Source organism: Hyperolius riggenbachi, chromosome 11, assembly GCF_040937935.1.
Source record: "Hyperolius riggenbachi isolate aHypRig1 chromosome 11, aHypRig1.pri, whole genome shotgun sequence".
Classification (NCBI taxonomy): domain Eukaryota; kingdom Metazoa; phylum Chordata; class Amphibia; order Anura; family Hyperoliidae; genus Hyperolius; species Hyperolius riggenbachi.
In genome coordinates this window covers 118,608,969-118,631,636 of record NC_090656.1, presented here as the reverse complement: position 1 = coordinate 118,631,636, position 22,668 = coordinate 118,608,969, and the positions used below count along the sequence as shown (strand labels likewise).

Sequence of the window (22,668 nt, the reverse complement as noted above, 5' to 3'; positions counted from 1 at the left end):
TTAGTGGCAAGAATTTTCAAAACCTCACCAAACAAATGGTGAGACTGCAATATCACAAACTATACTGCAAAATGTAAAGACAAGGCCAGGCCAATGCTGGCTGAGGGCTTACACACACGTCTGTGAATACGCAGAACCAAGAATCTTGTTTTTGAGGTGTTGTGTGAATCCATTGGCTATCTGTGAGTTTGAGCCGCGGTGTCTTTAAATTCTGCACTGTATCTTTGCCCAGCCTCTTGAGGTCCTCACATGTAAATCATCAGCCTGACTGAGTGACCACTATCTTTCAACAATCCTTGCTATACTCTATTATCCTCTAAGCAACTATTGAACATATTTGACAATTAATAGTAATTCATTTAAAATAATCCATTCCAGGCTTGCTCCATCACTAACATTTTTAAACGTTTTCACTATTCTTCAACAGCAGAAAATCGAACTCATTGTGGGGTCAATTTAAAGAGGAGAATGCTATTCCAAACTTCCAGAGGCTCCAGGCATATTACCTGAGGAGGCAGGGCTAACTCAGAACCCCTGACATCATTTGCAGTTAGGAAAGCTAAATTAGTTGTTTGACTCACAGATAATTTCACTGGAAATGTAACAATTTTTCCACTGAAATTCAACTTTAGCACTACTTACGCTAATGTAATGAAGTAAATAGGAAGCGCAAGGTTTTTTTTTCTGAAATATGGCTAATTTAAAGTGCCAAGTGCAAAGTGCCAAATGCAAAGTGCAAAGTGCCAAGTGCTGTGTAATATGTTGGCGCTTTATAAATACAATAAATAAGGAGGGGGGCCATGATCGTCCTTGCTTGTGACTGCACACTGAGAGACACTCCAGTGCTGTTTGGCTAAGCAAGTGCATTATCACACTGTGAAACCCAGCGTTTTTGAGTGGAAACACTTTCACTACACTACTGTTATATTGTGTTATAGTTAGCTATTAGCCTGTGTAATTTGTTAGTGTCAGTCAGTCAGACTTTCAGCTGCAGCAGCTGCTAGCCTGTAATGTGCATGATGTAATAAAATTTGAATGAAAGTTTGAGCCAGTAGTGTGCAGTCTGATTTATTTGTTTTACAGTGTGGTGGCAGAAGTGGTGTACCTGCTTGGAGGATTGACATCGGCAACAGCTCTCCCATTGGGTACTGAGCTGAAGTCTGAAGGTGAATCACTGTACAATTGTTTCAAAAACAAATTTCTAAAATTCTAGATTTGCTGGATCACTTATACTCTCCAGCTTTCCCCACTGCTGTTTATCCTTTGTAAATCAACTTTTCAGTGAATATGATACTTAGCCTTCTCACAGGCCACACTAGCAAAGCTCAATTTTTTCTCCTCCCCCACTTGTTATTGATTGCTGTACCCATAGTAGATACCACCCTTAATTTAAGTCAGTGCCTACCCCAAGTAACTATTACTACTTACAATACTTATGAAAACATGAAACATGCCATAGTCTACCCCCCCCCTCCCAAAAATAAATAAATAAATATTAATAATACCTGAAGTCAAATTTAAAAAAAAAAATCTCCTCCCCTGTAATTTCATGTGGATCATTTTCCATGGATACTCATTGGAAAATGAGGGAAGATGGATCGGAGAACTTCCCGGTGACACCTCCCGACGAACGAGCGTTCCCCAATCCATCTTTCTACCCACGGAAACGCGGCACATCATGCGACAGCACATGACAGGTGCAAAGGAAGTCAGATGATTGCAGCACTTTTCGCTGGAGTCGTTGGAGATCTTAAAGATCTAATCCACAGTGACAGTTGTTTGGTTAATTGCACGCACGTATCCACGATCGTTCATCATGCAAAAAATCACCAGTCATCAGAAAAATCGAGCAAAAAGTCACAACATGGGTACCAGCCTTTACAGGTCCAGAATAGGTGAAGGTATTTAACCACTTCACCACTGAGGGGTTTTACCACTTGAACACCAGAGCAATTTTCACCTTTCAGCACTCCTTCCATTCATTCTTCTATAACTTTATTATTACTTATCACAATGAAATGAACTATATCTTGTTTTTTTCACCACCACTTGGGCTTTCTTTAGGTGGGACATTATGCCAAGAATTATTTTATTCTAAATGTGTTTTAATGGGAAAATAGGAAAAAATGTGGGAAAAAATTATTTTTCAGTTTTCAGCCATTATAGTTTTTAAATAATGCATGCTACTGTAATTAAAACCCATGAAATGTATTTGCCAATTTGTCCCGGTTATAAAACCGTTTAAATTATGTCCCTATCACAATGTTTGGCGCCAATATTTTATTTAGAAATAAAGGTGCATTTTTTTCAGTTTTGCATCCATCCCTAATTACAAGCCCGTAGTTTATAAAGTAACAGTGTTATACCCTCTTGACATAAATATTTAAAAAGTTCAGTCCCTAAGGTAACTATTTATGGTTTTTTTTATTGTATTTTTTTTTTAATTACAAAAAAATAAAATTGGGGAGTGTGGGAGGTAATGAGTTAATTTATTGCGTAAAACTAATGTATTTGTATATGTAAAATGCTTTAAGGTGTAGTTTTACTATTTGGCCACAAGATGTCCACAGTGAGTTTGTTTACATGCGACCTGTAAGCGTCCGGAAGGACGCATACAGGAAGCACTACGAGGCTGGACAAATCACAATGATCGCGCTGTTTCTCAAAGAAGCAGCAGATCATTGCGGGGGCTTAGATCAACAAACGGGAATGGATTTTTACCGTTCATTGATCTCCGGGCGAACAGGCGGCGGTGTGCACGAGCAGCGGGAGCGCGCGCACGAGCGGCGGGAGTGCGCGCACGAGCGGCGGGAGCGTGGACAGCGGCGGTAGCGCGGAAGGTACGGTTTTCTCCGTCCCTTGGTTTTTTAGGGGGGAAAAAAGGGAGAAATTCGTACCGCGGGGAGTTAAGTGGTTAAAGATTGGGAAGATCCTTCAGCAGTCTATTCACACTACATTGGTGCCTAACATTAACTCTAAGGACCACCCACACACTCTTAACACTAAAGATCCCTGCCTCCCAATCCTAACCCCCAATATTTTTGCCGCCACAGACGGCAATGTTAAAAGCCGCAATTAGTGACTATAAATGGGTAAATAGTGGTTATGTGTGGATGTAAATGGTAAATAGTAGCAATAAGTGGCTAAAGCCTGCTATTTTATTATTACAGTTTATAGCCGCTAATTACGGCTTTGAACATTGCAGCCTATGCCGGCATAGTCCGGCACTCTTTTTATCTGCTTCATCCAGGCTTGGTGAGAGTCCTTAAAGATTTGGAAAATCATAGAAAGATCATATAAGAGTCTATTCACATGACACTCTGTATGCTGCATTACATCTGAACACAACACACTGTCATTTCCATTGCAGTTGGGTTGACATAAATTTTGATGAATAGCAAATGCATCTGCAAAAATGCATGCCACAGTGCATTGACACTGCACACTGTGCTCCAATAAAAGAAGTGAGAATATTTTATTTTATAAGTGGTTCTTTCTGTGATTGGGTCTTTAGGGAACTATATCCATTGTCTCCAGAAAATCTTTAAAAATATTTTCTGATCTATGTGAAAAATCAAAAGAAAAACAAAATAGAGTCAACAGAATATTTTGAATGTTTCTATATCTATAGCAATATTTTCCCATCACCACTACTATATAGAAAGGGAAAAATACAAAAACCTACAATGACAATAAAATGCTTAATTAACCTACGTAAAGGAGTCGGCTGTGGTATTGCCCCCGCATTGACAACTGCATGACCTGGTGTGTCAGAACCTGAAATAAAACACATACAGGAAACATAGACAAAGACTGGTTAAAGCGGATCCGAGATGAAAAACTAACTATAACAAGTAACTTGTCTATATACTGTATCTTATCTAAAGTTTAGATAGTTTACACAGCAAATCTAGCTGCAAACAGCTTCAGAAGTTTATGATTATTTATTCCTGTGATACAATGAGAGTGGCCATGTTCTGTTTGTCACATTACACACAAGCTGATCTGTATCTCCAGCCCTCAGCCTGTGAAACCCCCTCCTCTCTCCTTCTCCCTCCTCCCCTCTGCCTCTGAAATCTCTGGCTAGTAATACTGCCTCCTTCTCCTGCCCAGACTGAGCTCCCATAAGCCCTTGCTACTAAGGCTCAAAGTGCCAATGCTCTCTGGAGAAGCTGTGTGTGAGGCTTATTTAGTTTATAGGGAATTAGAGTATTAAAACAAAACAAATAAGTATTTGGCTTGAGGAATGCCCTATAAACTATATGAAAGGAACACAATTATGCAATGAGTAAAAGTTTATCATGGATCCACTTTAATTGTCCTAAAACAGTTTACTTTGTTTTAAAGTTAGCTAGTAGATAGTATCATCTTGATTTAAAACTTGCTGCATGTGGCTTGAAGATTAACACATAACTAGTAATCTGTAATAAACTGCTGAAATGCATGGACTTTGCAGGGCTATAGAATGTCACATTGGTTTAACGATTTTACCTTTAAAGTGACACTGAAGCGAAAATAAAAAACTTATGATATAATAAATTAGTTGTGTAATACGGATAATTAATAGAACATTAGTAGCAAAGAAAATAGTATCATATTTTTATATTCAGGTATATAGCTTTTTTTATAACATTGCATCATTCTCTAATAATTGCAGTTTCCCCGATAAACTCAGCATTTTAGATTTTTTCACAGAGCAGGCTAAGCCACTTTGAACTTTTCTCTGCAGAAACAACATAAACAAAGAAGAAACATTGAGAGACAGTTGAGATGAGAGCTTCAACAGACATTTCTGTCCATGACTATATAAAGTCGCAGAGCTCAAAGAAGCTCTTTTTCATAGATAACTGTTTCTTAACTCTTCCTGTACTGAAAACAATATGAGACTCATATCTGTGCTGATAATGTTTTATTTCTTAGCAGTACTATACATACAAATTACTATAGATTCCCTTTAGTGCACAGATAAAAAAAGATTTTAAAAATGTTCTATTGTGTTTTTCACAGGTCGACTTACTGTATTGTGAACACTATGTCCTAATATTCAGGAGTTGGTATATAGACATTATTTTATAATCAGAAATGTATTCTAAGTTTACAGATAAGTAATGTGTCATGGTGAAATAATTGTTTTGTCTTAGCCCCAGTGCAAGAGTGAAATAATGGATATCCAAAATCATAATTCATGATTGTAACTAGAGATGGCTTGGACCTCAGATTTTTGGTTCGCAAACCTTAAACGCGAAGTTCAGCACAAGTTCGGTTCGCACAAATTTTCGTGAACCACAACAGACTTCAATGGGGAAGCGAACTTTGAAAACTAGAAACATTTATGCTGGCCAGAAAAGTGATGGAAAAGATGTTGTGCTGTCTGTCCACAGCCAGATTCTATTAATTAGTATAACTGAACTCTACTCCCTCTAGTGGACACTTTCAAAATAGCATTTGTTCCTTGCTGTATTATCCTGAAGTCACGTGACAGGGAGGAAGTAGATGCTTTGTGAACAGGAAGAAGTTTGTTGTACAGGCCCAGCCAGATTCCCACTGTGCTGTTGCAATCCACATCCTTCTGTCTTTCATCCACGCCAATCCAAGCATCGTTGGTATGTCAAACCTCATCTTTTACCTATATCTGTAATGTAGAATGCATATTTGTTGTATACATGCATTTGTTAGAGCTTTATAGCTAGGCCATAGCTCATGTATGTTGGGAGATGCCTGTCACATGCTCTGAGATCTGTGTAGTTCTTCTGCACTCAGATTCATTCATCATGCTGTTATACATATTCTGATCCATAGTTCATGATGTGATAGTTTCCTCATCTGCAGCAGCATTCTATGTTGTACAGTGTATTCTCATGCATATGATGTTTGATAGATGCTGTATTGTATGAATCCATGCTTTTGCATTGCTTGCATGGTCTGATACTATGCTTTTGTTTGGATTTACAGTTTTACCTTCTTTTGATCATTTACATTATGATCAAACTTACGGGAACTTACACAGTTAGCGGAACTTACACAGTGTGATGATTGAAGGGCGAGTAAACTACCTGTCATATTATTCTTCACAATAAGGGGAACAGGACAGTAAAACAACGGCTTCCACGGAGAAGGCCCTTGAATGCGATAGAGCAACGCAAGCAGAATAAGCGCTTCATCCGGGTGCAGCAACACTGCACAGCATCACCATGCAGCCACAGCTTCTACTTCAGAGTTACTGAAGGTACTGTCTCTTTTAACATTTAAAGCTTTATTGAAAGGATATCTTGCAGTACAGAGGTCATAATGTATAACATAACATATAGAAATGGTAAGTTGTACAGATATCCCCGTTAACATATCATAACAGGTATACAGGTATGTAACATCAATTAAAATGTGAGTTTCCAACATTGCTTTCCTTGTTTTATTTTAAGAGGTGCATTTTAGTTGTTCCAAGTTTTTATCCTGTGAGGAGGATATAAGAAGTAGAGACTTAGAGAAAAGAAAGAAGCATGTAGAGGGTACAGGGAAAAGAGGTAGGAGAAGGGAAGGTAGTAAGGGTAAGGGGAGCGGTATGTGAGTCTCCAGCATATTTGGATAATCTCGAGACATGTAACAGAAGGATTCCTAAGTCACCAACATTTTATATTCATCTGAGTATTTAAATAATTCCCATCCCATCCAGGTGAGTGTGAATTGTTCTGTCCTGTCTTGTGTTAATAGGATGATTTCCTCCATTTGTGCTATTTTATCTAGTCTGTGTAACCACTGTGTAACAGTGGGGGGGTCCTGTTGCTTCCAAAGGAAGGGTATTGTTGCACGTGCAGCGTTCACTAAGTGTATGAGGATGGATTTTTTATAATATTTTAATGGGAAAGGGCCCGAATGTAATAGAAAGAATTCCGGGGTCATTGGGACTTTTTCTGATGAGATTTTTTCTGTCCATTTATGAACTTGTGTTCAGAAAGCGGATATGTTTGGGCACTGCCAGAAAATGTGAAGTATGTTAGCTCCTGCAGAGCCACATCTCCAACAGACATCTTGGACCCCTGGGGTGTATTTGGAGAGAATTGCTGGGGTTTTGTACCATTGTGTGAGAATCTTGTATCCTTGTTCTTGGGTGGTAACATTTAGAGACCCCTTGTGATTTAAGGTCCAAATATTTTGCCACTGATCTTCCGTAATCGATTTTCCTAAGAGGGCTTCCCACTTGGTTTGATAGGGAAGGGCGGTTTGGGAATCTGGTGTAATTAGCCAGTCATACAGCCAGGATATCGAATGGGAGTGAGGGCCTTTTTCTAGAAGTCTTTTTTCGAAATCAGAAAGTTTTTTACGAGCTTGGGATTTTGCATCAGAAGAGTTGAGAAAACTGCGTATCTGAAAGTATGTCCAGTTGGAGAATCTGCCGGAAGAAACTGTTTCATGGAGTGTGTCTATTTGTTTAAGTACTCCTTCTGGTACAAGGTCCTTCAATCGTAATATAGGGGTGGCGATCCAGTCAGGGGCAAAGGATGAGTGGTGTCCTGGTGGGAAAAGTGGGTTATTCTGTAGTGGTGTCATTGGACCTAAGAGTGAGGAACCTTTTTTTAATTTGAAGAGATAGCGCATTGCTTTGACGGTCGAGTGGACTAGAGGGTTTAGTGATTCGTGTTCTTTATTTCGGGGGTCAACTATCCAAGGAAGACTTGCTAGGGGGATTGGGATGGAGTTCTGTTCTATATAAACCCAATGTTTCTGTTGAATGTTATCACACCAATCAAACATTCTACTTAGTACAGATGCCAAGTAGTAGTTGTGTACGTTGGGTAGGCTAGCCCCTCCTGCTGATTTAGGTAAGAATAGGATAGATTGTCTCAATCTTGGTTGTTTTTTTCTGCCCCATATAAACTCCCCGATTTTCGTTTGTAGTTTCATAAGGAAATATTTTGGTAGAAATATTGGTAGGGTTTGGCAAACCTATACAAATCTCGGCAACAGGTTCATTTTGACAGAGGCTATTCTCCCAAACCATGATATCCGAGGCCTAGTACTCCAGTCATCTAAGTCTTTTACAAGTGTGTCGACAATTGTCGAAAAATTTAGTGGAAATATTCTATTCAGGTCTCTAGGTATTAGAACTCCAAGATATTTTATCGCTTCTGTGGCCCATTTAAATGGAAATGTTGTTTTGTAATGTTGGACTTCGCTGGAGGGAAGGGTTATGTTTAAAGCTTCTGATTTTGAATAGTTTATTTTAAGATTAGATATTCTTCCAAATTCAGAGAACCTCTTTAGTAGGTTTGGTATTGTCACTGCAGGGTTGCTAATGAAAAAAAGCAGGTCGTCTGTGAAGGCAGCAACTTTAAACTCTCGATTACCCACCTTAACCCCGTTAATCGATTGGTCGGATCGAATCTGATTCAGGAAGGGTTCTAACGTAAGTATAAATAACAGAGGGGAAAGGGGACACCCCTGCCTCGTGCCACTGGAGATTTTGAATGGTTGTGACAGAAGCCCATTGACCTTTACTTTTGCTGTGGGGTCATTATAGAGCACTCGAATCCAGAACAGAAGGTTCTGTTGTATTCCCATGTCTTGCAACACGGAGAACATGTAATCCCATGAGATGCGGTCGAATGCTTTTTCTGCGTCTGTAGAAAGCATCATGCCTTTTACTGATTTTTTTTCATGTGTGATATGAGCCCTATCGCCTTCATGGTATTGTCTTTGCCTTCACGTCCCTGAATAAAGCCAGATTGGTCTGAAGAAATTGCTATGGGTAGAAAAGGGGCCAGTCGATTAGCAATTATTTTCGCGAAAAGTTTGGTGTCTGTATTTAAAAGCGAAATCGGTCTATAGCTAGGGCATAAGCATGGATCTTTTCCCTCTTTAGGGATGACTGAAATATGGGCTTCAAGAAATTGGGGTGATGGTAGCTTTGAGGGGCTTAAGGAGTTGAAAGCAGAGACAAACCTTGGTGCAAGCTTATTCTTAAATAGTTTATAATATTGAATGGTGAAACCATCAGGGCCAGGAGATTTGCCTGGTTTCATGGATTTAAGAGCACAATAAAACTCCCCTTCTGTGATTGGTTCATCTAATTCTTTAGCTTCATCTGCAGTGAATTTCTTAAGGCCATATTTGGATAGAAAGTCCTTAAGCAGGTCTTTCCTATGTGGCGTATTGGAGTTATGGGGGGTGTCTGGGTTTAGATTGTATAGGGTGCTATAGTATTGCCTAAACTCTTCGGCTATTTTGTCATTTGAATGCTGTTTAGTTTGATCTGACGCTACTATGCATTTTATTCTGTTTATCATGGTCTGTTTGCGTAGGGCTCTAGCCAGCAGCCTCCCACTTTTATTTCCTAACTCGTAAAAGACTTTCTGTCTCATGAACCATTTTCGGCGAGTTTCTATGTTAAGTAGTTTTGTTAGAGTAGAGCGGGCTTGGGCCAATTCGACCTGTGCCTCTGCTGCTAGTGATTGTTTGTGTCTTTTTTCTAGGTCTCGGATTTTCTGGATAAGGGAGTCTATGCCTTCTTGTTTTTCCCGTTTAATTTTTGCCCCTAGTTTGATAAGGTATCCCCTTAGAACTGGTTTATGTGCCTCCCAGACAGATATTTCCTTCTCAGCAGTGTTGGAATTAAGCTCAAAATATGAGTCTAGTTTTGCTGCGATTGTTTGTTGGTGTGATTTTTCACTCAGCAAAAATGGGTTCAGCCTCCAGTTCCAGGATTTCTGTACAAGTTCAGGAAAACGTAGTGTCATGTAGATTGGGTCATGATCAGAAAGAGTCTGTGTTCCAATTTCGGCTGATGTTAGGAAGGGTAGGTCTCTCTGTTGTAGGAAAAAGTAGTCTATTCGATTGTATTTGTTATGTAGTCCAGAATAGAAAGAGTAGTCTCTGTCGGTGGGGTGTGTCAGTCTCCATGTGTCCAAAAGTGAAAGGCTTTCTAAGCGTTTCTTAACAAACTTTAGGGCTTTGTATGGTATAGAAGATGTTCCAGTGGAGGTGTCCATAAGAGGGTTGAGAGGTAAATTTAAGTCTCCTCCCAGGATTACTGTCCCTGATTGAAAGTCTCCTAATTTAGTCAATGTTGCAGAGAGGAAAGAGGGTTGTTTTGTATTTGGCGTATAGATGTTTGCTAATGTAAAATGACGGTTGCCTGACTTGCCTTTTACAAAGAGATATCTCCCTTCAGGGTCTGTTAAGGTATCTGTCAGTTCAAAATTAGCGTCTTTATGGATTATTATGGAGACACCTTTGGACTTACCCGTAGGACTCATAGAGTGATATACTTGTGTATACTTGTGGTTTTGCAGTTTAGGTATATACGTGTTACAGAAATGTGTTTCCTGAAGAAACCCAATATGGATCCTTTGTTTGTGTAAGAAGCCTAAAAGCGATGATCGTTTTTCTGGGATATTAAGCCCATTGATGTTTAGTGACATTAGTTTCCAGCTGTGGTGGAAAGTAGAAGTTTGTTCCGTTGGTTTCGAGATTACCGGACTCATGTCTGTTAGATGGGGTTGGGATGGGACCGGAGAAGGGAAAAAGGTGGGGGGGTTTATTCAGGAGGGATGGGTTAAAGCAATAGAAATGAAAAGAGTAGAGGTTAGTAGTTCCTCACTTGGTTGTATAGTCGTGCTTTTATTGGTACCTTAAAGAGATAAAGGGTTAGCACGTATCTAAATATCAACCATACACAACAGTAAATATGAAGGAAAAGTCAAAAGGGCAATATGGTAGCACAGGCGGGGAAGGAATACATGATTCTTCCTTCTCCCCTGCTTTCTTAGTTTAGTATGGTCCACACACAGGCCCAGGAAAAATGGGACTCTGTGTTTGTTTGTGGGATATATAATCAGAAGACGAATGCCTTCTGTTTGGGGTGAGGTGGTTATCGGGGGAACAGAAATGAACCCATTAAGTTGGTTCCCTCCGTACCAAGCTAATCATTGAATAATATCTTTCTTTAGTTGTAGTGAGTGAACTTCAGAAAAGGTAACATAGTGTGGGTGATAACAAACCATTTAGTCTGCTGTTGAGATTGTTAAGAAAATCCAATTCAGCATTTAACAAACCAGAGAAACCCTTGTCTGCCTGTCCCTCCTTATGTGGATAGCAACCGTGGGCCATCCTTCCAGCCATGCACCCCTAGAGTGAGCTAGGTAGCCTATTTGGTACATATTGCTATATAAAGCTTATGAGGGTAGAGGCTTGTCTCCTCCTGTACACCATTTCAGGATACCCGCCAAGCAACATCCAGAAGGGATATGCTCGCTCATGCACCCTCTCTAAAACGAGAGTTCTTGCAGTTGAGCCAGCATATACCTGCACACACATAGTTGTTTGCCACTAAATCCAATGTGTCCTCCCCCCAAATTTCAGGGCTCCAGGGAACAATTAACCCCATGACATCTCAGGTAAAATGAGTAAATACAAGCTTTTAAATTGGTATACTTCATCTGTTTGTTTAAATCAAGGTATTCCCTAGGGTCCTCTGGTGTAATCCCAGTGAGAGTTAGGCAGTTCGCTGGTGAGTTCTTGTTGTGCAGAATCGCTATGGATGGTGACTCCTCCTCCTCCGTGCGCCGCCCCAGACCGCCAGCCGAGTGATATCCAAGGGGCACACGCTCGCCCATGCACCCCCCCTAAAACGGAGGTACGTGCAGTTGGGCGAGCGCAGCCCAACACCCACCAAGCGACCCAGAGCAGCGCAGGGCAAGTCCCCCCCAGCAGATCTAGGTTTTCCCTTCAATATGGGCTATATCGTATTATTATGAGTACATCACATAACAGATTGTTGTGGTCATAAAAATCTAACCGTGTAAACCTCAGAGGGAGAAGTATATTCCCAAGTTTTTCGTCTGTAGTCTCTAGAGCCTCACTTCACCGCCAGCCAGGTGGGAACAAACAGGAGCATGCCCGCCCATGCATAGCCGCCTATAACGGGGCCAGATGCAATTGGGGAGGCATACCCCAGCACCCGACAGGCAGCCCAGCGCGTCCCACACAGACCTCCCCCAAAAGAGAGCAACCATTTCGAACAGCAACCTTTCGACCGGTCCCTATCAGGAAATCAGTGTTTATCTCACGGCGTGTATCTTTCCTCTCCGTGTAGGAGATAGTATCGGTCCAAGGTGTTATATGTTTTGTCCCACAGCTCAGGGTAAGGGAGGATAGGGTCTGCATTAAAGCATTCTGCGTATCAATTTAAAGTTCAAGTAATAGAATATGCGCCAACAGTCTCCAAGCTGGGTGCAGGCTGTCTTTGTGGCCCATCTATAATAAAATGATGGCGGGTGGGCCCTGCTTAAGGAGTGGCGTAGATCACAGCAATCAGTCATTGTTCTATGGAGGGGGCAAGTCAAGGGTCTTAGTTAACCAAAACGACATGGCCAGGAAAAATAGCAAAGGTAGGGAAAGAGGTGTTTACTTATCTTCCCTCAGGCGGCGATTTCCCGAGTACTGCGAGGAGTCATCTGAAGAGTGTGATGATCTCGAGGCATTTCTCTTGGATGGTTGCGAGAATCTCCGTGGTTTAGTGTGGCTCTTCTCTTTGCCCTCTTGTAGCTCTTTGGGTAGGCGAAAGTCGGCGTACCATCCTGGTAACGCAGGCGTTTGTAAGCCAAAGGTCTTGCAGAAGGCCGGGAGGTCCTCGGGAGTGCGCAGGAGACCATTCTTGTCGCCGTCAAAGGCCGCAAGGGCAAACGGAAATCTCCAACGATATTTTATTCCGTCGTTCTGGAGCAGTTGCAGTAAAGGCTTCAGGGCCCTCCTGTTTGCCAGAGTTATTGGTGATAAGTCCTGGAAAATGGTGATCTTTGCCTCGTTGAAGAGGATTTCCTCTTGATCTCGAGCAGCCTTCATTATGCTGTCCTTAAGCGGGAAGGATTGAAGACAACATATGATATCTCTCGGCGGGTCGTTGTCAGCTCCCATAGGCTTCAAAGCTCGGTGTGCTCGAACGAAGTCTATGTTGTCCTCTCTCGGTCTCTCCAGTAGGCCGTTGAATATGGCGGTGAGAGCTGGGATGATTTGATCCGTTAGGACAGACTCCGGTAAGCCTCTTACACGTATATTACATCTCCTGCCTCTGTTATCGAGGTCCTCGATCTGTCTGTTGGATTCAATCAGTAGCTTATTATGCTGATGTATGGCTTTTCCAGAAGCATTGATCATGGCGTCTCTTTTTTCTCCGGTGGATTCGATGGCACGCAGCCTAGAGGAGATGTCCGCCATGTCCTCCTTAATCTCCGCTATGGCTGCCGAGAGAGCTGACTTGATCTCCGTTGCAAGCTTTTTCATATCTGCCAGCGTAGATGTTCTGTTTGAACTTTCTTGCGACTTGGTTGAGTGGTCCGGCGAGATTTCTGCCGAGCAAGAGGGCGTGGGTCCTCTCCCTTCCTGCGCCATCTTGGCTGGCTGGGCGGTCGAGGTCTTGGCCTTTTGTGCACGGAATATGTCCGGGATGCTTTTTCCAGCCGGTGTAGAAGGGTCTCTGGAGGATCTGGTTTGTATTTGGGATAAAGTACCTTTTCTCATGGTGCGTATAGAGCGCGTATGGGCTTGGTTCGGAGGTAGCCCTGAGGAGAGCTCTAGGCAGTTGCGTCCATCTTGGTCCCGCGCTAAGCCACGCCCCTAGGTACTGTCTCATAGACCCACCTCTAGCAACACAAAGGTGTCTGAAGTTTCACACAAGACAAGATCCAGAGTGTCACTCTCATCCAGACTCTCACATCGATCCCGTGCTTCTGAAGCGGCAGCACTAGCCAGAGCCGAAGCAGGCGCCATGAGGGCACAGATAGCATTTGCAGAACAAGAAGCAAAGATAAAGCAAGAAAAGGCATGTCTAGAAGCTTCACTAGAAGTACTCAGCTTTAAAAAGTCAGCAGCTGCAGCAACTGCAAAAGCACAAGTATTAGAGGCTGCATTAGAAACTGACAACCACTTTAGCGACAAACAAAACATCCAGTCTGACTTACAGCAAGAAGCTGCAATACAGCGTACTGAGGAATACGTGAGAGAACATTCACAGATACTCCATCAATCTGATCCAATCTCAGAGGATGGAAACAACTACCCACACAGCAATGCAAGCCTTCCACTTCAGTCAACTTTCCAAGAGCAGAACGCCTCTTATCAAGACCCTCCCTTCACTGCAGACACAACATGTTGTGCCCCTCCAATGAGAAACTCCAGCTATCAGATCTTCCTGGAAGATCCTGCGATTGATAGCAAGCGATGTGACACTCCACGCTACTGCACAGATCCACCTGATGGCTACAGTTATCCTAGACCTCCAGTGAAAAAGAGACTTATACTCGTTCATCAGATGCAAGAATTATACCACCAGCTAATCACTATACAGAATCACTAGCTCACAACCAAGTCACGTCGGATCTGGTAAGATATATGGCAAGACGAGAAATCATTTCTAGGGGACTTGTGCAGCTTGACGATCTGCCAGAGAACTACAGGGCTTGGTGGGCTTCATTCAGAAATGCTATAGCAGATCTTAATCTCTCTTACAAAGAAGAAATAGATCTTTTGGTGAGATGGTTAGGCGCTGACTCACGCATGCAGGTAAAACGCATGCAAGCTGTACATGTGAACAACTCCAGAAAGGATTTGCAGATGGCATGGCAGAGACTTGATGAGTGCTATGGGGCTCCTGAGATTATAGAGGACTCTCTGTGGAATAGAGTAGACAGCTTTGGGTACATCTCCAGTAAAGACCATATCAGGCTCAGAGAGTTAGGAGACCTGCTAATGGAAATGCAAGCTGCAAAGGAAGAAGGTGACTTTCCAGGTTTAGCCATTCTTGATACAGCTAGAGGTATAAGTAACATTGTTCAAAAATTGCCAATTTTCCTACAAGAGAGGTGGATGACTCAGGGTTCCAGATACAAAGAACTGCACTGAGTGCTATTTCTACCATTCTCTTTCTTTGTGAGTCTTGTCACACAACAAGCAAAGATGTGCAATGACCCAGGGTTCATCCTGTCCCCTCAAAGCTCTGATGGTCAGAGACTAGAGAAACACCATCACAAGAATGCTACTCATAGAACTTCTGTCTCAGTGCACAAGACTGAGACTTCTCCAAATATACCATCACAGAAAGAGCCTGCCCATGCCAAGACAGTGGACCTTACCCAAGGTTGCCTCATTCATCGCAAGCCCCATCCTTTGCATGAATGTGGTGGCTTCAGGGTAAAGCCTTTAGTCCAAAGAAAGGCCTTCCTGAAGCAAAATAACATTTGTTACCATTGTTGTGCATCTACTTCACATTTTTCAAAAGACTGTGATAAGACTATTTGTTGTACTGAATGTGATAGCAATAAGCATGTGTCTGCTATGCATCCCGGTCCCACTCCATGGACTGTGAAAGCTTAAACAGAGGGAGAGCATGGCGGGGAGGGACAGGAAAATAGCTCAGCACCAGATGTGTCAGCCATGTGCACTGAAGTTTGTAGAGAGAATCCACAAGGCAGGTCATGTTCAAAAATGTGTTTTAGTCAATGTGTACCCTACAGGGCATAGGGAAAGAGCTATGAAAGTTTATGCAATCTTAGAAGACCAGAGTTATTTGAGCTTTTTGAGTTAAAAGGTCACCAGTTTTCCTATACCCTCAGAACATGTGCGGGAGTGATTAACACTACTGGGAGAATGGTACATGGCTTTCAGTTGGAATCCCTTGACAGAAAGGTGTCCATTCCACTACCCACGCTGATAGAATGTGATGAAATCCTAGATGTTCGATCAGAGATCCCAACTCCAGAGGTTGCACTTCATCATACACATCTGAGACAGTTAGCCACTCAGATACCTGAGCTCGATCCTAATGCCTCCATTCTCCTGTTGCTAGGCAGAGATATTATTAGGATACACAAGGTCAGGGACCACATTAACAGGCCACACGACACTCCGTACGTCCAAAGATTAGACCTGGGGTGGGTTATTGTGGGCAATGTATGTCTAGGTGGGGTCCACAGACCATACACAGTGCATAGCCTCTATACCAACACCTTAGACAGTGGCAGGAGATCGCTGTTCACACCTTGCCCAAACTACTTTGCTGTGAAGGAAAGCTTCAATACAAGCACACCCTTGACCCTGCAGGCCTCCTCTGTCTGGAATTCCTATTGTATTGGACACAAAGCCTTTGAAATTACCAAAGAAGATGATAAAATGGCTCCTTCCCACAGTGAGCTTGCTTTCATGGAGATAATGAAGAGAGGTTTCTACAGGGATGAAGACAACAGTTGGGTTGCTCCACTACCTTTTAAAGCACAGGAACATTGGTTGCCAAATAACAAGACACAGGTTTTGCACTGATTCAGGTCTCTTCAAAAATCCTTCAAGCAGAAGCCTGAAATGAAAGAACATTTCTTTGCCTTCATGGAGAAAACAATACACAATGGCCATTGTGAAGTAGCGCCACTCCTTGATACAGAAGAGGAATGCTGGTATCTGCTTCTGTTTGGGGTATACCACCCAAAGAAACCCTTGCAAATCAGGGTGGTCTTTGATTCAAGTGCCCAGTGTGGTGGGACATCCTTTTGAAAGGTCCAGACCTCAACAACAATCTCTTAGGAGTATTACTTCGCTTTCGAAAGGACGCCATTGCCTTTGTGGCTGACATTGGTCAAATGTTCCATTGTTTCCTGGTTAGACCTGAAGATAGGAACTTTTTAAGATTCTTCTGGCATAAGGATAATAACCCAGCAGAAGACATCATCGAATGGCGGATGAAAGTGCATATTTTTGGCAACAGCTCCTCACCAGCAGTAGCCATTTTTGGCCTCAAACTCGAAGCAGAAAGACAGTTTGTTGCAGATGCAAGAGAATTTGTGGAAAGAGACTTTAACGTTGACAATCGGCTAAAATCTCTTCCGACTGCAACACAAGCCATCAACCTTTTGAAGAGAACTAGAGAGATGCTGGCATGTTCCAACCTTCACCTTTATAAGCTGGCATCAAACAGCAGAGAGGTCATGATGGCCTTCCCTTCAGAAGATCAGGCAAGTGAGTTAAGGGATCTTGATTTCAGTGCTGATGCATTACCCATTCAGAGAAGCCTTGGCATTAGCTGGGACCTCAAAAAAGATGTTTTGACATTCCAAGTATCACAAGAGAATAGACCTTTCACTCGTCGAGGAGTCCTCTCTACCGTGAACAGTGTATATGATCCTCTAGGTATAGCCGCACCAGTCACCATAAGAGGAAAACTTATTCTTTGTTATCTCACTGCAGATAGTCAAGATTGGGATGCACCTCTACCTGAGGAAAAGAAACAGCAGTAGGAAGATTGCAGAGAATCCCTAAAGCAGTTGAGACACATTGAGGTATCCAGACCTTATGGATCAATTTCCTGCTCTAATGCTCAGTATAAGGAACTTTGTGTATTCTCAGATGCCTCTGTCCAGGCAATAGCAGCAGTAGCCTACTTAAAGGTTGTCGATGCTCAAGGAGAATCTCACATTGGGTTCATCTTAGGAAAGGCAAAGCTAACCTTACGTCCAGAACTCACCATCCCACGGCTGGAGCTTAGTGCAGCTGTCCTTGCTGTGGACATTGCTGAATTAATCACCACAGAAATCGACTTGAACATAGACACTGTTAGCTTTTTCACTGATAGTAAAATCATTCTGGGCTACATTTACAATGAGAAAAGAAGATTTTATGTGTTTGTCAGTAATCAAGTCCAGAGGATAAGAAGATGTTCGATCCCAAAGCAATGGCATTATGTGCCTACAAAGGATAATCTAGCAGATCTCGCCACCAGATCTGTCTCAACAGCACATCGACAAGACTTAATGTTGCTTGCAGGTCCAACATTCCTACTTAATTCAAATGCACCATTTGAAAAGACTGAGACTGAGGCCTTTGACCTTGTTGATCCAACGACTGATACAGACATTCATCCTGAGGTGACAGCATTAAGTACTGTATATAGAAAGAAGAGACTAGGATCTGAACGTTTTTGCCGATTCTCTAGCTGGAATACTTTGACACGAGCTGTCACTCATCTCTTTCACATTACTCAACTTTACTAGGTGAAGGCAGAAGAACGTCCTGAAAACTGCAATTGTTGGCACCTCTGCACAGGACCACATCTTATCGAGTTTCTCAAGAAAGCCAGAATAACCATCATCAAAAATGTGCAAGAAGAAACATTTCCTAGGGAGATCCTCTGCATTCAAGAGAGAAAGAGTATCCTCAATGACAGTCCACTTAGAGCTTTAGATCCCTTCATAGATGTAGATGGGCTATTAAGAGTAGGTGGACGTCTACACAACGCAAATCTTGGACATGATGAGAAAAACCCAGTCATTATCCCCGGTCGACACCACATTGCCACCCTCATAACCCATTACTACCAAACCCAGTCACAGCACCAAGGACAGCACATTACAGAAGGAGCTATTCATTCAGCGGGTATTGGGTACTGGGAGTTAAGAGGAATGTTTCCAGTTTCATCTTCAAATGTGTTACCTGCCGGAAGCTCAGAAGGGCCTGTGAAACACAGAAAGTGGCAGACTCACCACCTGACAGACTCAGCACAGTTCCTCCATTCACATATATTGGCCTAGATCAGGGGTCTCAAACTCAATTTACCTGGGGGGCCGCAGGAGGCAAAGTCAGGATGAGGCTGGGCCGCATAAGGAATTTCACAATCGCGGCGCATCGTCGCCTCTGCCCGCCCCTCTCACTCTTCCTTCACAGAGAGGGGCGGAGAGAGGCGGTGATCCATTCAGCGATTGACGTCAGGAGGGGCAGAGCTGAAGCTGAAAGCTCTGCCCCTTTCAGGAAATGCCGGCGGATTGCCCCCCGGGCGATTTGGGGGCCCTGCAGCCCTCGTTTAGGGTCGCGGATGCAGCAGATTACTTGGGAGCACTGAAGCGAACTATAAGGAAGCTTTTGCCGGTGAGGGCCACAAAATATTGTATCGAGGGCCGCAAATGGCCTGCGGGCCGCGAGTTTGAGACCCCTGGCCTAGATGTATTTGGTCCTTGGTCAATGTGCTCCAGACATACCCGTGGAGGTAAAGCCAATAGCAAAAGGTGGGCAGTTCTTTTCACCTGTCTCAACATCCGTGCCATCCACATAGAGATTGTGGAATCCATGGATGCCTCAAGTTTCATAAATGCCTTGAGAAGGTTCTTTGCTATTCGTGGCCCAGTCAAAACCATTAGATCAGACAGAGGAACGAACTTCGTAGGTGCTTGCCATGAATTCAAAATCTCCTCTAACCTTGATGACAAGGTAGAGAGTTTTCTTTCAAAGCAAGAAGTGGTTTGGATTTTCAACCCCCCCTCATGCTTCCCACATGGGAGGAGTGTGGGAAAGGATGATCGGAATCACCAGGAGGATACTAGATTCCATGTTTTTGCAACAACCTTCAAGGCTTACTCATGAAGTCCTAGCTACTTTGATGGCAGAAGTGACTGCTATTGTGAACTCAAGACCATTGATACCAGTCTTACCAGATCCTGAAGCTCCACAAGTCCTTACTCCAGCAACCCTAATAACTCAAAAGATTGTATCTTATGCAGCACTCTCTGAAACATTTGACTACAAAGACCTCTACAAACGACAGTGGAGACAGGTTCAGAGCCTGTCTAAAGACTTTTGGCACAGATGGTACAAACAGTATCTGTCTACTCTTCAGGTACGAAAGAAGTGGCAGTCAGACAGGCCAAATGTTCAGCAGGGTGACATTGTGCTTCTGAAAAATCACCAAACCAAGCAGATTAAGTGGCCTATGGGTCGAGTGACTAAGACCTTCCCTCATAATGATGGTAGGGTCCGTAAGGTAGAGGTGAAAGTAAATACAGAAGGCAGTTCAGGTTTGTTTATTAGACCAGTAACAGAACTTGTCTTGCTCTTATCTCCTGCAGAATAACTTTCAGTGATTTGTTAATGTGTGGTATCTTATAGATACCAGGCGGGGAGTGTGCTGTCTGTCCACAGCCAGATTCTATTAATTAGTATAACTGAACTCTACTCCCTCTAGAGGACACTTTCAAAATAGCATTTGTTCCTTGCTGTATTATCCAGAAGTCACGTGACAGGGAGGAAGTAGATGCTTTGTGAACAGGAAGCAGTTTGTTGTACAGGCCCAGCCAGATTCCCACTGTGCTGTTGCAATCCACATCCTTCTATCTTTCATCCACGCCAATCCAAGCATCGTTGATATGTCAAACCTCATCTTTTACCTACAGTATATCTGTAATGTAGAATGCATATTTGTTGTATACATGCATTTGTTAGAGCTTTATAGCTAGGCCATAGCTCTTGTATGTTGGGAGATACCTGTCACATGCTCTGAGATCTGTGTAGTTCTTCTGCACTCAGATTCATTCATCATGCTGTTATACATATTCTGATCCTTAGTTCATGATGTGATAGTTTCCTCATCTGCAGCAGCATTCTATGTTGTGCAGTGTATTCTCATGCATTTAATGTTTGATAGATGCTGTATTGTATGAATCCACGATTTTGCATTGCATGCATGGTCTGATACTATGCTTTTGTTTGGATTTACAGTTTTACCTTCTTTTGATCATTTACATTAAACAAGTTACCGGAACTTGCACAGTGTGATGATTGAAAGAGAACCCGAGGTGGGATTTAGTCATGTTATTGGGGCACAGAGGCTGGTTGTGCACACTAACACCAGCCTCTGTTGCCCCATGGTGTGCCTCCAGGACCCCCCTGCGCGCTGCTATACCCCCCGCAGTGCTGGCGACACACAGCGTGTTGCCAGCACAATGTTTACCTATGCGCTGTCTGTCAGCGCCGCTCCAGCGCCTCCCTCCACCACTCTACGCACGGTACGCTCTAGGAAGAAAGCATACGGGATCAGGTCGCTGATGGCGCCTTCACTGCGACTCACCAGGTTTGTCACCTCCTCAAACTGCCACATGAGCCTGCAGGCATTTCGCATGAGTGTCCAGTTCTTCGGCCAGAACATCCCCATCTCCCCAGAGTGTGTCCTTCTACTGTAGTTGTAGAGATACTGGGTGACGGCTTTCTCCTGTTGTAACAGGTGAACATCATCAGGGTCGAATTCCAGTGAGTCGGGCTATCGCAAATCAAGCGTCTCACCGGCAAGTTGTTTCTCCGCTGAATATCCGCAAAGCGTGCCATGGCCGTGTAAGACCGCCTGAAGTGCCCACACAACTTCCTGGCCTGCTTCAGGACGTCCTGTAAGCCTGGGTACTTAGACACAAATCTCTGAATGATGAGATTTAGCACATGTGCCATGCAGGGAACGTGTCAACTTTTCCAAATTCAAAGCCAAAATGAGATTGCTGCCGTTGTCACACACCACGTTGCCGATCTCCAGTTGGTGCGGGGTCAGCCACTGATCCACCTGTTTGTTAAGAGCAGCCAGGAGAGCTGCTCCAGTGTGACTCTCCACTTTGAGGCAAGACATTGTTGTACCTGGCATGCAGCATTGGCCCTGGCCCCTGGGGAGTTGGGGCTGTGTAGCTGGAGAGGAGATTGCAGAACCAGTAGAATTGAACTGCCACTCAGCCAAGGAGGAGGACGACAGCGAAGAGGATGTAGCAGGAGGAGAGGAGGTGGCAGCTGGCCTGCCTGCAAGCCGTGGAGGTGTCACAAGTTCTGCTGCACAGCCACGTACTCCCTGCTTGCCAGAGGTCACCAGGTTTACCCAATGGGCTGTGTAAGTAATATACCTGCCCTGACCGTGCTTGGCAGACCAGGCATCCGTGGTCAGATTGACCCTTGACCCAACGCTGTGGGCCAGTGATGACACCACTTGCCTCTCAACTTCATGGTACAGTTTGGGTATCGCCTTTTTAGAGAAATAATTGCAGCCTGGTATCTTCCACTGCTGTGTCCCAATGGCCACAAATTTACAGAAGGCCTTAGAGTCCACCAGCTGGTATGGTAACAGCTGACGAGCTAACATTTCTGCAAAGCCAGCTGTCAGACGCCAGGCAAGGGGGTGACTAGCAGAAATTGGCTTCTTCCGCTCAAAGATTTCCCTCACGGACACCTGGCTGCTGCTGTGGGCAGAGGAGCAGGATCCACTCAAGGTGAGAGGCAGAGTGGAGGAGGGTGGCTGTGATTGTGAAGGTGCAAGGGAGAAAGCGGCTGAAGATGATGCACCTGACGGAGGAAGAGGAGAAGGAGGGTGGCTTTTCTTTAAGGTGCTGCTTTTCCTCAGGTGGTCTCCTCATTGCAGTTTGTGCCTTTTCTGCATGTGCCTTCGTAAGGCAATTGTCCCTACGTGGGTGTTGGCCTTTCCACGGCTCAGTTTTTGGAGGCAGAGAGAACAGATGGCATTGCTCTGATCTACGGCAAACACACTAAAAAATTTCCAAACCACTGAGCCCCCTGGGGTGTGGGCACTAAGGTGTCCTCAGCACCTGACGTTGAAGGGCATGTTGGCTGGCTGTCCATAGATGGCGATACATGGCGCCGGACACTGCCACAAGCTGTTTCTGACAACGAGCTCCCCCTGCTTCTTTCAGCAACTCGTCTCCCCCTACTCCTCTCTGACTCCCCCTCTGAACTGTCCCCTTGGTCATTGTGTCTCTTAGGAACCCATGTGGCATCCGTATCATCATAATCATCATCATCATCATCCTCCCCAGTTTTGCTTGCCTTAGACACCTCATAAACTGCACCAACAGCAGGTACTTCATCATCCTCCTCCTCACA

General features: G+C 43.6%; 1 protein-coding gene across 1 annotated transcript in view; it reads right to left on the bottom strand.

Moving 5' to 3' along the window:
* LOC137537858 (mucin-5AC-like) overlaps window positions 1-22,668 on the bottom strand; it is a 343,296-nt gene that overhangs the window by 293,525 nt on the left and 27,103 nt on the right. The window contains exon 3 of the mRNA XM_068259808.1: window positions 3,715-3,777. Coding sequence (XP_068115909.1) covers window positions 3,715-3,777 — 63 coding nt within the window. The remainder of the gene's footprint in view (window positions 1-3,714; window positions 3,778-22,668) is intronic.